The 18,672-nt window shown below is 39.0% G+C and overlaps 1 protein-coding gene across 1 annotated transcript; it reads right to left on the reverse strand.

The window, feature by feature from the left end:
• Positions 1–1,486: 1,486 nt before the first annotated feature.
• On the reverse strand, positions 1,487–12,100 carry LOC138004351 (uncharacterized). The gene is made up of 9 exons (XM_068850841.1): positions 11,947–12,100; positions 11,693–11,777; positions 10,156–10,354; positions 7,317–7,404; positions 6,285–6,339; positions 4,705–4,732; positions 4,518–4,577; positions 3,794–3,931; positions 1,487–2,611 (listed from the first exon to the last, which is right to left on the reverse strand). Exons 1-9 carry the CDS (start codon positions 11,959–11,961, stop codon positions 2,365–2,367), a joined length of 915 nt encoding a protein of 304 aa, XP_068706942.1. The 5' UTR covers positions 11,962–12,100; the 3' UTR covers positions 1,487–2,364.
• Between the last annotated feature and the right edge of the window lie 6,572 nt (positions 12,101–18,672).

An 18,672-nucleotide genomic window follows, 5' to 3' on the forward strand; every position in this document is an offset into this window, starting at 1 on the left:
GCCGCTCGTCTGCGTATTCCTCATCTGAGGCGATAAAAGCAAGAACGACATCATTTGAGTCGTCTTCAGAGTCAGGGGCATCACTCTTGTAGTCATAATCAGTTTCCTCTCCCTCACTACTTTCAACACTGCTGTTTAGTTGACCTGATTCATTCCTGCCTCCCACTTCGGCTTGTCCAGTTCTGAGAGTATTCATTCGCAAGAAGTGTCCCATAATTGTCTTCACTTTGTCATTCTTGTTGCTCTTCTGATGCTGTTTTAATAGCCCGTGATGTTTTAAGTATTTGTTCAATTCTGGCACACGGAGCTTTTTTAGCTTGGTGGCATCTTCACACAAATTAGCCCAATGATAACCTTCATAGGACTTTTCTCTTGCCTCCCTCCTTTCCCTTGCCCTTTCCTCCAGTCTCTTCTTTTTTTTGAACTCCATGACCTCAAGATTCTGGAGATAGTCAACCACAAACTTTGGTTGCACAATGAATTTGTCTCCAAATCTAGCTACGCTCTCTGGGTCAGACAAAACTACGCTACCACTGGCATGCGCCTCTTTCAACTGGACTCTTGGTTGCCAATCGTCTGGATCACGCCCCTCATTTGGGGTCTGCTGATAAGGAAGGTAGTGGTACTTTGGAAGGCAGGCATGATCAGGAAATGGTTTGGGGCATCTCCCTATAGGTGGTCTAGTCCATTCACAACAAAAAGAACAAACTTGTCCTACCTTTACTCCACAAGAAAACTTCAGAAATTTCTCAGAAAAAGCCTTGGTAACGAGGTCAGTTGCAATTACAGGACTCAAATTATTGGTCTTTGTTTAATATGCGCTTGACAACAACATTTTTATAAATGAACAGAAAGTTGTTACTATTCAAGACTGTTATTATGGTATGTTCACTGTTATTAGAAAATATATAAAAAGCTGTTGAGAAGTTTTCTTGAATACCCTGGAAATGTTTTAGTATATTTGTTATAAATAAAAGAGGTCAATTTTTTCCTCAATTTGTAAAATCTCTTATCCTATTTTTAATCTAATTTTTTCGTCCAACCCCCCCTTTTCCTTCATTTTTTTTCGGCTGGCCCCCCCTTCCGAGCCAATTTTTTTTTAGTGCCCCCCCCCCCTTTCTCATAAAAAATGAACGGTCCCTTAATATTAGGCTTTTACGAGCACTCGAAGGAAAACCCTTCGTATGCTCGCGTGGTCACATTTGTCCCAAAACAATAGTTCTCTCATTTTGATATTTAACGAAGAGACATTCATACGTTTAAAAAATGCCTTTTTCAAAATCTTAGGACCTGTCCACACGTATCCGGATATTTTTAAATTCGCACCGTTTTCTTTTCGAATTCAAAAATTTCCACTCTGGAGAGCGGATTCGCATGCCGGATTCGGCGGATATGTGTGGACAAAAGTCGAAGCTGCGGATTCAAAAATATTCGGATAGGTGTGGACGCGACTTTAGACAATGTTGAGAAAATGAAACAGTAAAGATGCAATAAAAATTCAATTTATTTGATATTTCTGTAATTTATAATTTTCACCGCATCTTCCAAGTTACTGTCTATTACATGTTAAAGCATTGATCATATCAGAATCTTCCATCATGGTACAGTGTAATAATTATAACTTCGGAGTATTTGCCATTCAAAAGCTATGCACACTTCTTGGGCCATTCATTAAAAATTTGAAGAAAACACATTGATCCTGTTTCAGTAAAAGAGAACCTTCGTTTTCGACAAATATGATTGTTTTGTTTGCATAAAGATTACAAAATTCCAAAGACAACTACTACCTCAATTAAAGCCTTAGTATCACCATTTTTCTTTGTTGAAGTAGGAAAGCAGATTTATGGTTAACGGCTTCACACAATTAAAGCGCTTTTTCCTTCGATAAACCACTTCATAAATCGCAGTCGATGGAATTATTCCATCGTATCTTTGGAGGAAAGACCAACTGCATCCTTAATTCAGAACAAAAATCATTTTGAATTTCGCTACATGACGAAAGTTCTTACTAGCATTTAAGTAAAAAAAACACATTTCATGTTACACAAGTAACCTCGTTAACTGATTCTTTATCCGCAAAGGGTTAAGATATTTTCAGAATCAATGACACCCTTCGCATTGATTTCGTTGGCCTACGCTTGTAAACTTTTTCAAAAACGCTAATTGGAAATAAGGCGCCTTCTGGAAATAAACTGCCATAAAATTCATGCTTTTTCGAAAACAAAAATTGTTTTTTAAACTAATCTAAAGCTTGAAAAATAAAAACGAGAACCTCTCTTGCAGGCGCAAAATTAGTTACGCTAAACGTTCACGACAAACACAATGATCTTGAGAATCGTCACAAATATTTCAAGATAGATAAATTCAAGGCTGTGAAATTGGTCCAGGTGATGTAGCATTTAACTCCTCAGTCAACGGGACAAGTGCCCTATTTGATCCCCGGGATGTCCCGAGATAAGACACGATAGCTTTCTTGATGTGGTAACGAGGACTTGGGGGTAAATTCTTGAGTTCAGCCAAATTCATTCGATGCCAGTCTTGCACTGTTCGTTCATAATCAGACTTGGCTTGCTTCTGTGCCTGTCTTTTGAACGTGTCATTCAGGTCTTGCCTTAAAGATTAATGTAGGAAACGAAGACAATTTTGTGATGGTTGCATTGAGGATCGGGGGTGAAGAGGAATAATGGAATAAAAATAATTTGTTGGAATAATGGAATAATGCCATTTTGTGAGGCGGAATAACGGAAGACCTTTATTAAGGACGGTGCCTACTAATTTAAAGGTATTTTTGCGCGGTTTACTGAATATGCGGGAAAAGCAGATCTTAACAAGTGTTATTGAAATCCAAAAAAAAAAAAAAACTGGGGGTAACCACGCATTTTTCGAAGACAATTTATCAACAATATTTGTAAAAAGCTTTAAAATACAAAGCAATGTATGGCGTTCTTTTCCATATTGAAGCTTAAGTATCTCTGAAAAATGCATGGTTTCGCTGAGGAAACAATAGTGGCGGGCGAAAATCGCCTCGCACCGGAGTTAAATGAAAAAGAAGAACTTGAACTGTTACAAAACGCAACACCAGGGAGAAAAAGAAAGCCACAAAGTATGGTTTATTTTGACAATTAAAGCACGTGTTAGTTTAATAACGCAAAGCAAAACATTGTAACATGCGGTTTCTTCCCTCTTATCAACAACTAAATACTAGTGACAGTCCAGCTGCAATTTTGAATCCACAACCTTACTAGCATTGCAGTGCAGCAATCTATTCAGTTATAGAATGGGAGTATAGCAGTACATTTTCTGTAAGGTCCTATAAGGGTTTTGCAAGATAGGACTACTTCATTTGACTTTAAAAAGCAACAGTAACAAAATTGGAATGACTTAATTTATTTTCTGCACTTGAAAACCATCCCATCCGAAATTTGCTTTAAAAAAGTGTTTAGGAAAAGTGCATTTCAAAATCCCTTATTTTCACTTTCAAATTTCGCGGGCGCCACCATCTTGAATAATTGTGACGTGTTAGGGTTGCTTTTGTCTAATAACAATAGGATGCCGTAAAACATCACAAATTATTATTCAAGATGACAGCGCCCGCAAAATTGGAAAACAAAAATAGGCGATTCTAAAACATTTCTTTCGGATACAAATAATTTCTTTGAATATATTTTAGATTGACTTGACTGCAACAGTTATTTCCTGTGATTTAAAGTTATTTTTTTTTTGTTGAAGTGGAGGGTCCCTTTAACAACTTAAGGTCATTTTAAACATTGTGCTGTCATTGTTAGATATATACCTGAAGTTAGTCAGCTCATTGTACGTCATTCTGTTGGGTTGATAATGCGACTGGTTGAATCGTGGAAAACAAGGCATTGGAAGAGGAGGGAGCCTGGTACTGCCTTGATTGTCATGTGATGTTGCTGTATTTCTACTCCTGAAATAAAGGACAAAAAAGGACTGGTGGAACTACAGTGATATCATCACTGTTCTTCCAGCACTCTAACCTGAAGTAACTTTCAATATTTTCACATCCTACATACAGTATGTGTGCACTGGTGGTCTTAAGTTCACTGTTTGTTTGTCTTTATTTATTTGAGAGAGTACCATGTGTACTTGCTACACAAGGAAAAAGCCTGCAAGTGCAACCCCTTTGCTTTGGTTGTCTTGCAAACTCATCACACCTTAGGAGAGCAATATGTCACTGTGCTTGCACCAAGGTGTGAAGAAGAATAAAGTAAAGAATATCTGGAGGTGTTTTCAAGCTTGAAGCTTGTATGGTAGTTCATCGAAAGTTATTCACTTCAAGTTAATTCAACATCTTTAAAAAACCCAGTTGACAGAAGGCAAATTAATACAGCTGTCAAAGTTGCCTATTTTGAAAGGGTCATAGAGCTAAATTTGGGATACCCTGGGTTCCAGACAAATACTGAGGGGAAATGGTTAACACTGATGAACTTTCTTCTCTTTTTTCTTGTATGTAATGATTCATTCAGACCGAATGTTGAGATGTGAGTTCATACCATTCTGTTGCATGAAAAAGCCTGCCAGGAAGTCTTGACTGTTGAACTGGATTGGGAAAACTGAAAAAAAAAGGGTAAGATAAAATAATAAATTTTCTTATTATATCTGCCTCAACTTGACTATGCGAAATGTGAAATACTGTACAAAAATTTATAACTAATTATTTATTTTTAATAAATGACTTACTTGTCCATTTTCCATGCAACTTCTGGATCTAATGAATAGAGGTGGCAAAAAATAATGTCATTTACAATCTCTTTAATTTCCTCTGCATCAATAGACAGTTAATGATAATGATATACCTGAGATACAATGATTGAGATACAATGATTTGCTATTAGTCTCTCCCCACGGGGCTTTTCAGGACTAATTTTACAATACTTTTGTGGGGGACTTTAGCCAGACTGCTTGTTACGCAGTTTACAATTAATTTTTATGGAAGTGAAAGATGCCCCCGTCCAGCTTAGGTTAGACCACAACACCGGGGACTACGTCCCCTACTCTTATCGAACAGTGAGTGGGTTCTTTAACGTCCCATACTATTTAATTTCCAACAAGGGTTATGAGACGGGACCTCCGGTTTACAGTCCTTATCCAAGAAGACTTGAAAGTCTAACCGTTTGCAGATGTAATTACAAAGGCAGCACATTCTCCTCAGTTATTTTAAGACCCTGAGTGTTGGTCCGGCCGGAGTCGAACTCACGACCTCCCGCATGACAGCCCGATGCTCAACCAACTGAGCCACCGGTGCGCAGTGCACCGGTACCTCATCCTTTAATGAATTAACTCACTACAGCTGAAAGAGCCAGTTTTTTTAATTTTCATCTTCTTAAAAGTGAATGGTACTTTGCCCTTTGGGGAACAAGGGAACATGGCTAATTCGAACAGGGAACAGGGGAACACTATCAAAATATTTTAGGGAACAAGGAAACAAAAACAATTATTTACCGGTAAAACAATTTGAGGGATCAAAAAGCTGGGGACAAGTTTGAAAGTAATTTGAGGAACAAGGGAACACAAGCTAATATTTTTAAAGGGAAAAAGTCCCCTCGCACCCGGGAGGGCCTCATAAAAATCAGAATATAAATTGCATCATATTCACTTTTGTGACATATAGTTACCGTAATTTAAACAATTGATATCATCTGCCCTTCTTAATATCTTTTAAAAATCACTTTACACAATGAATGTGTACATCTGAGTCCACTAACTATCTACGTAATAAGGATTGTGCAGAAGTGGCAAAAACTTCCAGGCTTCACATAGCCTGCTACAAGGCTACGCAGTTGGGGTTATGGAGTGAAAAGGAACGTAGCAAAAAAAAAATTGGCGAGCAAAGCCAGCTGATGAGCATGGGCACCACCACCCCTTCCCTCCCCCAGTCCCCCGCTCGGCTTGCTTCGCTCGCCTTTTTTTTTTTGTCATGTTCCTTTTCACTCCATAACCCCAACTGCAAAGCCTGACCAGGCAGGCTAGGCTTCACAATAATAATGCAAACACTTAACTTATGAGTGAATAGTGAGCAAACAATCCAATCACATAATCAATTGGCTTTTTGTGATTAGATGGATTACCTGTGGAGAAAAGCCTCTCAGAACAGAGTTGAGAATTATAACTCAATAACTACATATCAGGAAGCCAAGCCCAAGAATCTAATCCAGTTTTAAGAGGCAGTCAGGAAGGGAAGAGAATTTTCGTGCCATTATTTCAACCCGCCTCTTTCACTTTAATTGCCTTGAAAACATTAATACCAGTCCTTTAATTACCTACTACTCCAAGTGCTGTTGGCCTGTGTCCAAATCCTCTTGGAATTCTGTGTTCCTAAATATCAATGAAACAAAGCAAGAAAGAACAATACTTTTGAAAATTCTAATGCAACTACATGTACATTTTCGAATAGATTTCTTTTTAATAATGACTTCATTGACCCACTCCTGTTCTATTCTCACTTTGTAAACACATTGTAATTCATTTTTGTGCAAATATGTGCAAATTTAAGTAAACCTTCTGTATGACTCTCAGGCAAACAGGAAAAAAGGCTCCTGAAATGCTGGGTGATTTGACATTGGTGAACGACTTGATCACTGCAACATTTTCCTGCAATTCATATAGCTCTATATAATCTTCTTGCATGGTCATCCTTTCAACCTATCTATCTCCAGTTTTATGGATCTTTAATTAAGGCCTGCTTTACAGCAGACATTTTAAGAGCAGGAGTCTGAAGTTATAACCAGTACCTGAGTGGTAAATCAAGATCCAAGAGAAGGTTAGAATGCTCAAAATGCTACATCAGTGGTCCAGGAGTGAAACACAAACAAAGAGGACTCCTTTAATTAATATATACAAAGCAATTTAATAGCCAAAAGGCATGCTTGAAATGTTATCTTTTGTCTGAAAACTGATCAACCGTTTCAAACAGGCCTAAAAAAAAAGCTCAACTTATGCCGGTACATGTATCTGAAAATTACATGTAATTTGTAAACATGGTAATGCATTGGAAACCTTATTTGCAGCACAAAATTTTCTGACATGAAGGAAAGAAACATGACGTACACAGTGTATAACCCTTCATGTTAGAAGGGCATGATAACTACTACTTTTTATGATACTACAATACAGGTCAACCATGATGTGATTATGCCTCCAACTTAGCAATGAAATAACTAAATCAAACCTAGCCTGCCATGCCTCAGAACATTAGTTTTGCCTTTGGTGATTGTGTTACTACTGAGACACTAATGCAGACTTGCAGACACAATTAGATAAGAGATGAGTGGAAGATGACTTGGTTAATATACCTGTTGTAAATCTTGGATGGTGGAGTTCACCAAGTATTGGTTGTAATATGGTGATAAACTGTTAAAGATATCTGGTGTAAATGGTCTCCTAATAATAAAACAAAAACCTGTCAGAGCTTTTTTGATAGACAGTACATCATCTTTTAAATCTGTTTGGTGCACTTGGAGCCCAAATGCCCTGCTTCATCAACCATATTTATCAGACCCTGTTGCATGCAGTCACTTTTGTTACGCAACGTTACGATGGCATATGTTTTGTTTGTGTTTTGGAGACTGCAAAAAGCGCCAAAAGAGTTGAGACACTTTTCCTTTTAAGGAATCTCGGACAAATCCCTCCCCCAAAGTCTTTCCAACTACCCCCTCCCTGCCAAACAATGTTGTTTTCATATCGCCAACTCTTGTTTTTTCTGTTACCAACATTGAAGTGGGGAGGCAGGGGAAGAGGGCGGAGTGCAAGTGGAAAATGTAATGTTAAGGTGATTTTTCCCTAATTGTTGTTTTCCCAGTTCTGATCAGTGTCTCAACTATTTTTGTCGCTTAATTAATGTGGGTCCTCAACTCTAATTGGTCTTTGCAATACATTGTTGAAAGGGCAGCTACACACTTCAACATTTGTTATATGTTGGACAAATGGTCAATCAAATTGGTTCACTACTCTGCTCCAAGAGGTTTTTATCCGGGTACTGCGGTTTTCCCCTCTCCACAAAAAATAATATTATTTTGATTTGATTGAGTTAATTCCATTAGTGTCCCCAATTAGCACTCTTGTGCTAAATCCATTGACAATTAAATAAATTAAGTTGTTATTATTATCATTGTTACACAAAAGAGCAAGCTTCATTTACTGTCGTTTTCATCTAAGCGTGGACATGTGATGGGAAAACATGTTCTAATTGGCTGTAAACAATTGACAAGTTTTGTCTTCAATTATTTGAAGTTTGAGAGATGTTTTCCTAGAATGGTGGCAAGACTGTACATCGAAAACCCTAATGTCATAAAAGTATGCCTCAAATACTTTCAAACCATTGTGCACAAAAGTTTCAACCGTTAAAGCTACACGGCTGCCAAACTCAAACTTCAAAGAACATTGTTTTCCCGTCATGTGTCCATGTTTAGATGAAAATGACGATACACTAGTGTGTCTTTCACCACAACTTGTTTGTTTGTTATTTACCTGTACTTGTTTGAGCAGGTTGAAGTTTTTGGTAACTATTCTGACAACTAATATGGACCTGCTATACCCACCCACCCATACACTGAAGTCGGACTCACAAGGACAGCCACAACACCGGGACCTTCATCCCCTACTTTTCTCAAATAGTGTGTGGGTTCTTTCAGTGTTCGACAGTTACTTTCTTACTAATTTGGCCCTTGGGCAACCAGTTTTGTTTTTTTGGTTGCCCACCTTCTAAAGACCTTTTGCCCATAATTTAAAACTAAAAGGAGGCTTGTAAAAATGTCCATTTTGTGTAAAATGTGTGTAAAATAGGTTTGACAGACCAGTGCGACTCCTGCTGTGTATCCATGGTGTTCTAGTAGACTTCATAGTTTTGCTTTGACAAGCATATCTTTGAGCAAATATCCTTTTCTCTAAGAGATCAAGGGACATTCCTTATTCCTTAAAGATCTCTCAGAGATTAGGCTGATTTTGAATTAAATGCCATTTGTCCTTTTCAAAGCTGCTTGAAATTGCATGAAAAAAGGTAGAATTTTCTTGTGTGCTTGTTCATAGTAACCATGGATTGTTCCATATCAAAGTATCGTATTTGGCTGTGCGAAAACAGGGTTCGATTGTAACAAACATTCTTTTCATGCATAGAAAGAAAGCAGCTATGAACATATTCCTCCTTCCAATCTGTTTCGAGGCTGCACCATTCTATTTTTAACAGAAAAATAAATGACAGAAAAAAGATGTAACGTTGTTTATTTTTTCATCATGTTTGTGGTGACTACATCCTATTACTAGTCACTTTCTTTGTTGCAAATCACATCCTTCTGCAAAGTATTAGTCGAACAAAAATTCAGATTGCCTGATCAGGCAAGTCTTAATAGAGTTGTTTTACTTGGCCACAGAAATATTTCGCTTGCCCCGGGCAATCAGGCAAGTGTTAGTGTCTAACACTGTATTTAACATCCCACGGGGAACTTATGAACATGGAAGATTTTTGTGAGACGGGGCTTAGGGTTTATAGTTCTTATCTGAGAAGACTTGAAAGTCTAACATTTGCGGGTGTATTTACAAAGGCAGCACTTTCTCCTCAGTTATTTTAAGACCCTGAGTGTTCGGCATGACTATTTCAGGGATGAGGGCTAGGGGGTGAGGGATAAGAGATGAAGGATACTATAGCTGAAACAACCCAAACCTTTACAAAAATGCTAACCTTAGGCCTAAACAATATGCTTTAGATAATGAATAGGCCTAAGGTTAGCATTTTTGTATAGGTTTGGGTTGTTTCAGCTAAGGTACCATTCACCCCCCTACCCCTCACCCCTGACCCCCTGATCCCCTACCCTCCACCACCGGAATAGTCATGCCATAAGTATTGGTCAGACTAGAGTCAAACTCACCACCTCCCACATGGCAGCCCACTTCTCAACCAACTGAACCACCGGTGCGCAGTGGCTCCATGCCTCACCCTAGTTGCAAAAAGTGCCTAAGTTCTATAACGACGTCCATGGTACTTTAAGAAGCAAGCTAGGGGTACAAAATGGGGGATACAGTTTAAAGTCTCTATTCAAGAAGATTTCATAGTCTTAAACCATTGTTACTACCCAGTGAAATACATGTGCATTCATGGGCTAGCCACATAAATACAAACCCTGTGTGATTTATACTTACACTGGAGGTCGGTGGACAGACTGACGAAATTCAATCATTTGGGTCTTAAGTCTTTGCAGTTCTGCCAACATCTGCTGGGTTTTTTTATCAAGGTGAGTAGACGACCTTGAAGTTGCTAAACTTTCAGCATTTTTGACAACTTTTTTAGAATTCCTGTCCCCACCGGTTGGTATCTCCTTTGCAACATGCTCTTCTTCATCTAAGAGGTTAATTAAATTAAATTACAATTTTTGCATGGAGTTCAGGAAAAATTATGGAAGGTTGCTTTAGTTTTGCATGGTAGTTCTGTCATTCATGAAACTGGGTCCCAATCAATGCATGCTGATTGTGCTCCACTTTACTGATCTGTCAATCAATAGATCGGTTTCACGTGACGTCATCATTTTCTAAAATCCAAAACTAAAGAGCCACGAAAGTTTTTATCCTCATCAGGCATAAGAGGCGGTAAATTTGTATCCATTTGCAATTTTAAAGCTCAATAGCGTGCTTCGTTTGGAAACCAGAGCATTTTGAATTTCTGAGTTATAGCGGTGCGTGACACGAGGCGACGATCGAGTTTGTTGAGAAATATATATTTATCTCATGGTTTTGAGCCTTTTTAGAATTTAAAGCATTATGAAAAGTGCTTAGGTAAATAGCTGTCTGTTCAGTACAGATGATCACTCGCCTAGATAGCCAAAGTAAGTAACAGATGTTGACACTATTTTCCGGCCGCCATATTGGTGCACCACAGATGTACACCAACATGGCGTTTTCATACTGGGCTCTGTAAATTTCTGCGAAACATTTCGACGAATATGAGAAGTTTGGGGAAACACACAGGCCTAAAACTTGGAGAAGTGTCTTCTTCATTTATCTCCTACAACATTACGAATTCTTGACTTTTTCCACTGGATGGTTTTCAATTTATTTTTTTATTGCGTGACAGTGAAAACGATCTATACTTCAAATGGTCTGATACTGCTGTCAATTTTCTCAACCTGTCCATTATAGTGAAAAAAATAAAACAGACCAGATTTTTTCTAACACCCAGTTGCAGGCCTTTATTGCATGAGATTGCTTGGCCAAATCAGTTCACCCAAGATGAACTCCTTCAAGCTGCAAACAAGGCTAAGATGTCATTATTATAATAATAATAATTATTATTATAAAGTATTGTTTTTGTTTGATGACATTGTCATCAAACTATAAAACAACCGAAATTATAGGTGTAGGCATCACAATAGGTAGCGTTATCACTAGACTTATCGAACGACATAATACGTGAATATTCCAAAGACGGGATACAAAGAACAAAATGTTCAGCTGATTTACTCAGCAAGATCGTCATTTACGCTCGACCAAAGTCAAATAAATTATCCACCAAATAACGAGTAAACATTTCAAGGAAGACTTAAAGGCTTAAAAACCTTATTTCGTTAATTTGCTCGCTTTTGAATTAAACAAGTCAACGGTAATCCGAGAACAAAAGCTAGGTTTTCCGAATGACAATGGAAACGTGGTTTGACGGACGTGATCATGTGAAAACGTATCTTACCAGCTGTCAGCCCATCGTGAAATCCCTCATCTTCCACTTCTTCATGTTGTCTCTCCGTCAGCGCATTATTTTCATGATTTCTTGCCTTAAGGAAAAAATTATCAAACCACAACTATATTGTAAAGTTGGCTCACTTTCAAGCCCAACGGCGATTTATAGTTGAAGCCGATTCTTTTAGAAGTTCTCGAACAATCCTCCGTCGACAAAAAAGAGATTTTCAAAGAATTGCGAAAGTGTGAGTGAAAGGATCTTACCTCTGAGTTACTCATTTTTGAAGAATTAAAATACAGTCGAGGAAAGAGGAACAATTTTTACGCAAATCGATAAGTTGATCTTGGTTTTGCGTTGGCTGTGGAACTGTGAACTCGTCTCGTTTCTATGGAAATGAAGACACTACGACATAGAGTATCAAATTGCCGTGACCGATCGCTTTCGATGAGTTGTTGAATTTTGTAACAGAATACGATGACAATATCATTTATTTTGTTTTCATAATTAACGGTTTTAAATTTTTATGCATTTCGTTACTCAGCGAAACCGAAGCAAAATATCTTCATCCACTCGAAAACACTCAGAATACCCGGTACATCTCATACGCTTTTTACGTCATCAGTTTTCAAAAGTCTCCCTTTTCCACACCATCCACATGGATGCGTTTTTTCAACCTGGAAACTGTCAATAAACTTACCTCCTGTAAGGGTTTTACGTTATAGAGGAAAAAAAGAGAAAATTTCTAAATTTTTCGGTGTCTATTAGAAAAAAATAAGTGTGAAGATCATTTCTCTCTTTTTTCGGCCATCCCTTTTTTTTTTTTGTTGCGTTTAGCGTCGAATGCGTTTCCTGATATTGGGTCGGAGGGTCGGATTGAAAAAAAAAAACCTAAAAACACCTAAAAGAAAATCATAAGCAGTCCTGTTACCCCAGCATAATAGCTGTGGAGCCAGGAAAACAACAAGACGTTTAATCCTATCTAAAAATTCAGCTTTTTGGTGTCTGTTTTGAAAATGTTGTAGAAGTTAAGTTTTCGGTTAACGTTTTTGAGTGAAAGTTGGTGCTCAGTCGAAGCTTATTTTCAGAGATATTGTCCATATTCAATATCACAGAGCTAGAGTTATATTTATCACATAGATTTTTTTTGCGACATCCCCAATTGAGTTGGCATTGAGAGATGAAACATTGTCATGGCAAAAAAGAAATAATCGCATTTGTAAAAGTATCGTTTTCACTTTTTGTACAGGTGCTTTTTGTACCTTCTATATTGACCAACGAACCTGTTTTATTGCTTTAAAAAATGACAAGTTTGATGCTCGGTATGCGTTCTTAAAAAATTCTGTAATTTGGTTAACTTTCCCCCCAAATATCCTGTATCCCTATAATTGTTTACCTAAATATCCCGTATCCCGATAACCCCAAATAGGATCACCTACAATAGCCTGCGTAGCAAGCGCTGAAAGGGGCGGGAGAGCGAGAGCGAGGGCTGAAAAGGGAGGGGGACTGGGACTCCCCAGTCCCCATTCCTTTTTAGCCCTCATTGCTTGCTACGCAGGTTAAGGGTCAGATGTAGCGTCTCCGAAACCACGGAAATTGCACTGCCAAAAGCAAGGTGCTGGGGCAAGCCGTCATCAACTTAGCGTGAAAATAAATATCTCGAAAGGCATTGATTGCATCAACAGAGGATGAGGTACATCCTCTCTTGATCGCATTTACAGGTACTTCTTCGGTTTTAAAAATCGAGTGAAAAGCAAGTCCGCTGCAACAATGATTTGGACATCACCGCGTTTTGGGTGTCCCCATGATGGCATTGACATGGGCATCCGTCCTCATATTACTGGAGTGTTTTCTTAGTTAGATTTGAAAATTTGAGGTGCATGACTTTATTTAGTAGAGTGCGCAGAACAGCGATACATTAGGGACCTTTAGATCCCAGGGCGAGAACGAGTACGCGTTAGCCTGCAGTGCAGACGTATTTTGGGCGCGCGAGTGCACATTTTCGTATTAGGCCACCATCTTTCTTAGATTTGGTAACTGTGGAAGATTGGGGCGAGGAAATATTTGCTGGGGGAGTGCCCCACCCCCAACTGCACCAACCCTCTCCCTGTCAAGCATCTAATCACAATCCAAGATGGCGGCATCGAAAACCTGATTTATCTAGCGTTCCGCGCCAAAATGACGCTTGCACTGCAGGCTAAGTACGAGCAGGAGCCCATCACCCGGAGCGTGCAACTTAACTATTTTCGTGCAACGGCGTTTTCACAAGTAAGGCTATTTTTAGATTGAATTTCCCGCTAATGAGACTCCCACAGGAGCCCGATGACCAATTACAAGAAATTAAGCTGACGTCATAGGGTCACCGAACCGTAACTGCCTTTGTTTTTGACCTAATTCGCGGGAAGGGCTAGTCTAAAAATAAACCTACTTGTGAAAACGCCGTTTCACAGACGCTGTATGGAAGTTGCACGCTCCAGGATGGGCTCCTGGCACGAGTAAGAGTTTTGACTGCCTCTTTTTAGCGGAAATACATAGAAAATTTATAACCCGTATGATTAATCTTACCCTTGGTTAGCAGTATAGGTTGCACAGTTATGCTTAATGCTGGTAACTGAACCTTATCGTATGAACTCTTGTTCTTAGGCCATCGTAGCTTGATTAAGAAAATAACACAAACAGCGGTGATAAACATTGTATTCCAACGCATTTTTATAAAACTTGACGTTTCGACTTTGTTCATTCAAGAGCTAAAGCCTTCCCTTAATTTCAATATTAGTAGTGAGAAGTTATTGCTGTTTTAGCTATTACTTTTCATTATGTCCAGACACGTACTGCTGCAGATCATTTTTCTCAGTCTAGGTTCCAGACCCCTATTGTTTACGATATATATATAGTTTTTAAAAAATTGTAACGGTCACTTTTGAAAATGTGTGTTGACTAGCATACGAAACGTCAAGTTTTATAAAAATGCGTTGGAATACAATGTTTATCACCGCTGTTTGTGTTATTTTCTTAACTGAACCTTATTGCTGATCATGGCGAAGAATGTCAAAACTGCTTCGTACTAAAATGACGATGGTATCACGTATTTCCCGCCAAAATGACGCTTGTTCAATGAGAAAAGGGAGCTTACGCAAGGACGACGACGCCACCAACAATAACGTAGTCTAAAAATATTATTTCCCGTTATTGTAGTAATAATAATAGGGAGCTTAAGCAACGACAACGGCGACGGCAACGAGAACGTCATCTCAAAATATAAATTTGCGTTATTTTAATCGCTTCGAGACTATTTCAACGTTTTTAATATGACAAGGGTGTGGTAATTCCTCAAAGATGACACCAGTCGGAACGGCACTCCATTTTAGGAGAGAAAACGAAAATTTATCCTCAAGTGCTGACGTTCTTCATAAAACCAAAAACTTAGCTATTTCACGTTGTTGTTTTGCTGACGACGGCATCGAAATGGACAAAAGTGAAAAACGCACGTGCAGGGCGTGCAAAGCTATTGTTTTTACCCACTAAATATGCAAATTTTTTGACGTTCTCGTTGCCGTCGCCGTTGTCTTTGCTTAAGCTCCCTAATAATAACCTCGAACCCAGGCTCTCTCTCTTCTCCTCCTTTGTCGACGACATTAGGGAGCTTAAGCAACGACAACGGTGACGGCAAAGGGAACGTCACAAATTTGCATATTTAGTGGGCAAAAACAATAGCCTTGCACGCCCTGCACGTGCGTTTTTCACTTTTGTCCATTTCTTTGCCGTCGTCAGCAAAACTACAATGTGAAATAGCCAAATTTGAGGTTTTATGGACAACGACATTACTTGAGGATAAATTTTCATTTTCTGTCCTAAATTGAGCGCCGTTCCTACCAGCGTCATTTTTGAGGAACTACCACACCCCCGTCATATTAAAAAAAATGAAATAGTAACGAAGCGATTACAATAACGCGAATGTATATTTTGAGATGACGTTCTCGTTGCCGTCGCCGTTGTCGTTGCTTAAGCTCCATATTAGGGAACTTAAGCAACGACGACGGCGACGGCACCGAAAACGTCATCTCAAAATATAAATTCGCGTCATTGTAATCACTTTGTAAACATGTCAACCCTTCTTATATGACAAGGGTGTGGTAGTTCCTCAAAAATGACATTAGTCGGAACGACGCTTAATTTAGGGGAGAAAATAAAACTTTAGCGTCAAGTGCTGACGTTCTCCTTAAAACCTAAAATTTGACTATTTCACGTTGTTGTTTTGCTGACGACGGCAAAGAAATGGACAAAAGTGAAAAACGCACGTGCAGGGCGTGCAAAGCTATTGTTTTTGCCTACTAAATATGCACATTTGTGACGTTCTCGTTGCCGTCGCCGTTGTCGTTGCTTAAGTAGGGACCTTAAGCAAGGACGACGACGACGGCTACGAGAACGCCACATAACAATAGGTTTAATTAGCAAAAACAACAGTTCTGCACGCCCTGCACGTGCGTTTTACATTTTGAGACATTTCTTTATCGTTCTTGTCTTGACAACGACGTGAAATGATCAAATTTGAGGTCATGCGGAGGACGAGAGCACTTGACGATGAATTTTCAGTTTTCTCTCTAAATATCTACACCGTTCTTACCAAAATAACACAAACAGCGGTGATAAACATTATATTCCAATGCATTTTTATAAGACTTGACGTTTCGTATGCTAGTCAACACACATTTTCAAAAGTGACCGTTACAATTTTTTAAAAACTATATATATATCATAAACAATAGGGGTCTGGAACCTAGACTGAGAAAAATGATCTGCAGCAGTACGTGTCTAAATATAATGAAAAGTAATAGCTAAAACAGCAATAACTTCTCACTACTAACATTGACATTAAGGGAAGGCTTTAGCTCTTGAATGAACAAAGTCTCTTTAATTTTGCAGTGAAAGTCAGTTTTTCCGGACGCTAAAATGTCAAAGTGATCTCATTTTAGCGTCCGGAAAAACTGACTTTCACTGCAAAATTAAAGAGACTTTGTTCATTCAAGAGCTAAAGCCTTCCCTTAATGTCAATGTTAGAAGTGAGAAGTTATTGCTGTTTTAGCTATTACTTTTCATTATATTTAGACACGTACTGCTGCAGATCATTTTTCTCAGTCTAGGTTCCAGACCCCTATTGTTTACGATATATATATAGTTTTTAAAAAATTGTAACGGTCACTTTTGAAAATGTGTGTTGACTAGCATACGAAACGTCAAGTGCTATAAAAATGCGTTGGAATACAATGTTTATCACCGCTGTTTGTGTTATTTTCTTAATCAAGCTACGATGGCCTAAGAACAAGAGTTTATACGATACCGTTCTTACCAATTTTATTATTGGAATGTGGTCTCATATTCGCCATGCCGAGCAGCTTGGAGTAATCGCAAAATTATTACAGTAACGGGAAATAATATTTTTAGACAACGTTCTCGTAGCCGTCGTCGTCGTCCTTGCTTAAGGTCCCTAATTCCCTATCCGGGAGCTTACGAAACGAGGACGACGACCGCTACGAGGACTTTATTAACGCTTATTTAAAAATACGAGTTCGCGTTATTTATATCACTGCGAAACTATTTCATGTCGTTTCGCGTTAAAAATGCGTAGTAACTGGTGAGGAATTAAACTGGTATGAGTGGGTTGGAAGCGTAGAGAGAGAACTGAAAATTCATCGTCATGTGCTGACGTCCCCCACAGAACCTTGAATTTGGTCATTTGACGTCGTCATTTAGGAGATGACTGCAAAGAAATGTACCAAAATGTAAAACGCACGTGCAGAGCGTGCAGAGCCATTGTTTTTGCTCACTGAATCTATTGTTTTGTAGCGTCGCCGTTGCCGTTTCGTAAGCTCCCTATTAGGGAGCTTACGAAACGACGACGCCGACGGCAACGACGACGCTACAAAACAATAGGTTTAGTGAGAAAAAACAATGGCTCTGCACGTGCCTTTTATATTTTGGTACATTTCTTTGCCGTCATCTCCTAAATGACGACGTGAAATGACCAAATTCAAGGTTCTGTGGAGGACGTTAGCACATGACGATGAATTTTCAGTTCTCTCTCAACGCTTCCAACCCACTCATACCAGTTAAATTCCTCGACAGTTACTACACATTTTTAACGCGAAACGACATGAAATAGTTTCGTAGCGATATGAATAACGCGAACTCGTATTTTTAAATGAAGTCCTCGCAGCCGTCGTCGTCCTCGTTTCGTAAGCTCCCTATTAGGGAGCTTAAGCAACGACAACGGCGACGGCGACGGCAACGAGAACGTCATCTCAAAATATAAATTTGCGTTATTTTAATCGCTTCGTGACTATTTCAACGTTTTTAATATGACAAGGGTGTGGTAATTCCTCAAAGATGACACCAGTCGGAACGGCACTCAATTTTAGAAGAGAAAATGAAAATTTATCCTCAAGTGCTGACGTTCTTCATAAAACGAAAAACTTGGCTATTTCACGTTGTTGTTTTGCTGACGACGGCAACGAAATGGACAAAAGTGAAAAACGCACGTGCAGGGCGTGCAAAGCTATTGTTTTTACCCTCTAAATATGCAAATTTGTGACGTTCTCGTTGCCGTCGCCGTTGTCGTTGCTTAAGCTCCCTATTGTCGACGACAAGGCGACGACAAGGGAGGAGAAGAGAGAGAGCCTGGGTTCGAGGTTGACAAAACTTCAGATTTGGGCAATTCACGACGACGACGACGGATAAGAGAACGTTGTCTAAAAAATATTATTTCCCGTTACGGTAATAATTTTGCGATTGCTCCACGTCGCTCGGCATGGAAAATGTGAGTCCACATTTCAAGAATAAAATTGGTGAGAGTGGTGTGGATATTTAGAGAGAAAATTGAAAATTCATCGTCAGGTGTTCTCGTCATCCTCACAACCTCAAATTTGATCATTTCGCGTCGTTGTCAACACGAGGACGTTGAAATACGCTATGCGAGTCGAAAAACTTGAAGGTTC

This window comes from Montipora foliosa, chromosome 5 (genome assembly GCF_036669935.1).
Source record: "Montipora foliosa isolate CH-2021 chromosome 5, ASM3666993v2, whole genome shotgun sequence".
NCBI lineage: Eukaryota > Metazoa > Cnidaria > Anthozoa > Scleractinia > Acroporidae > Montipora > Montipora foliosa.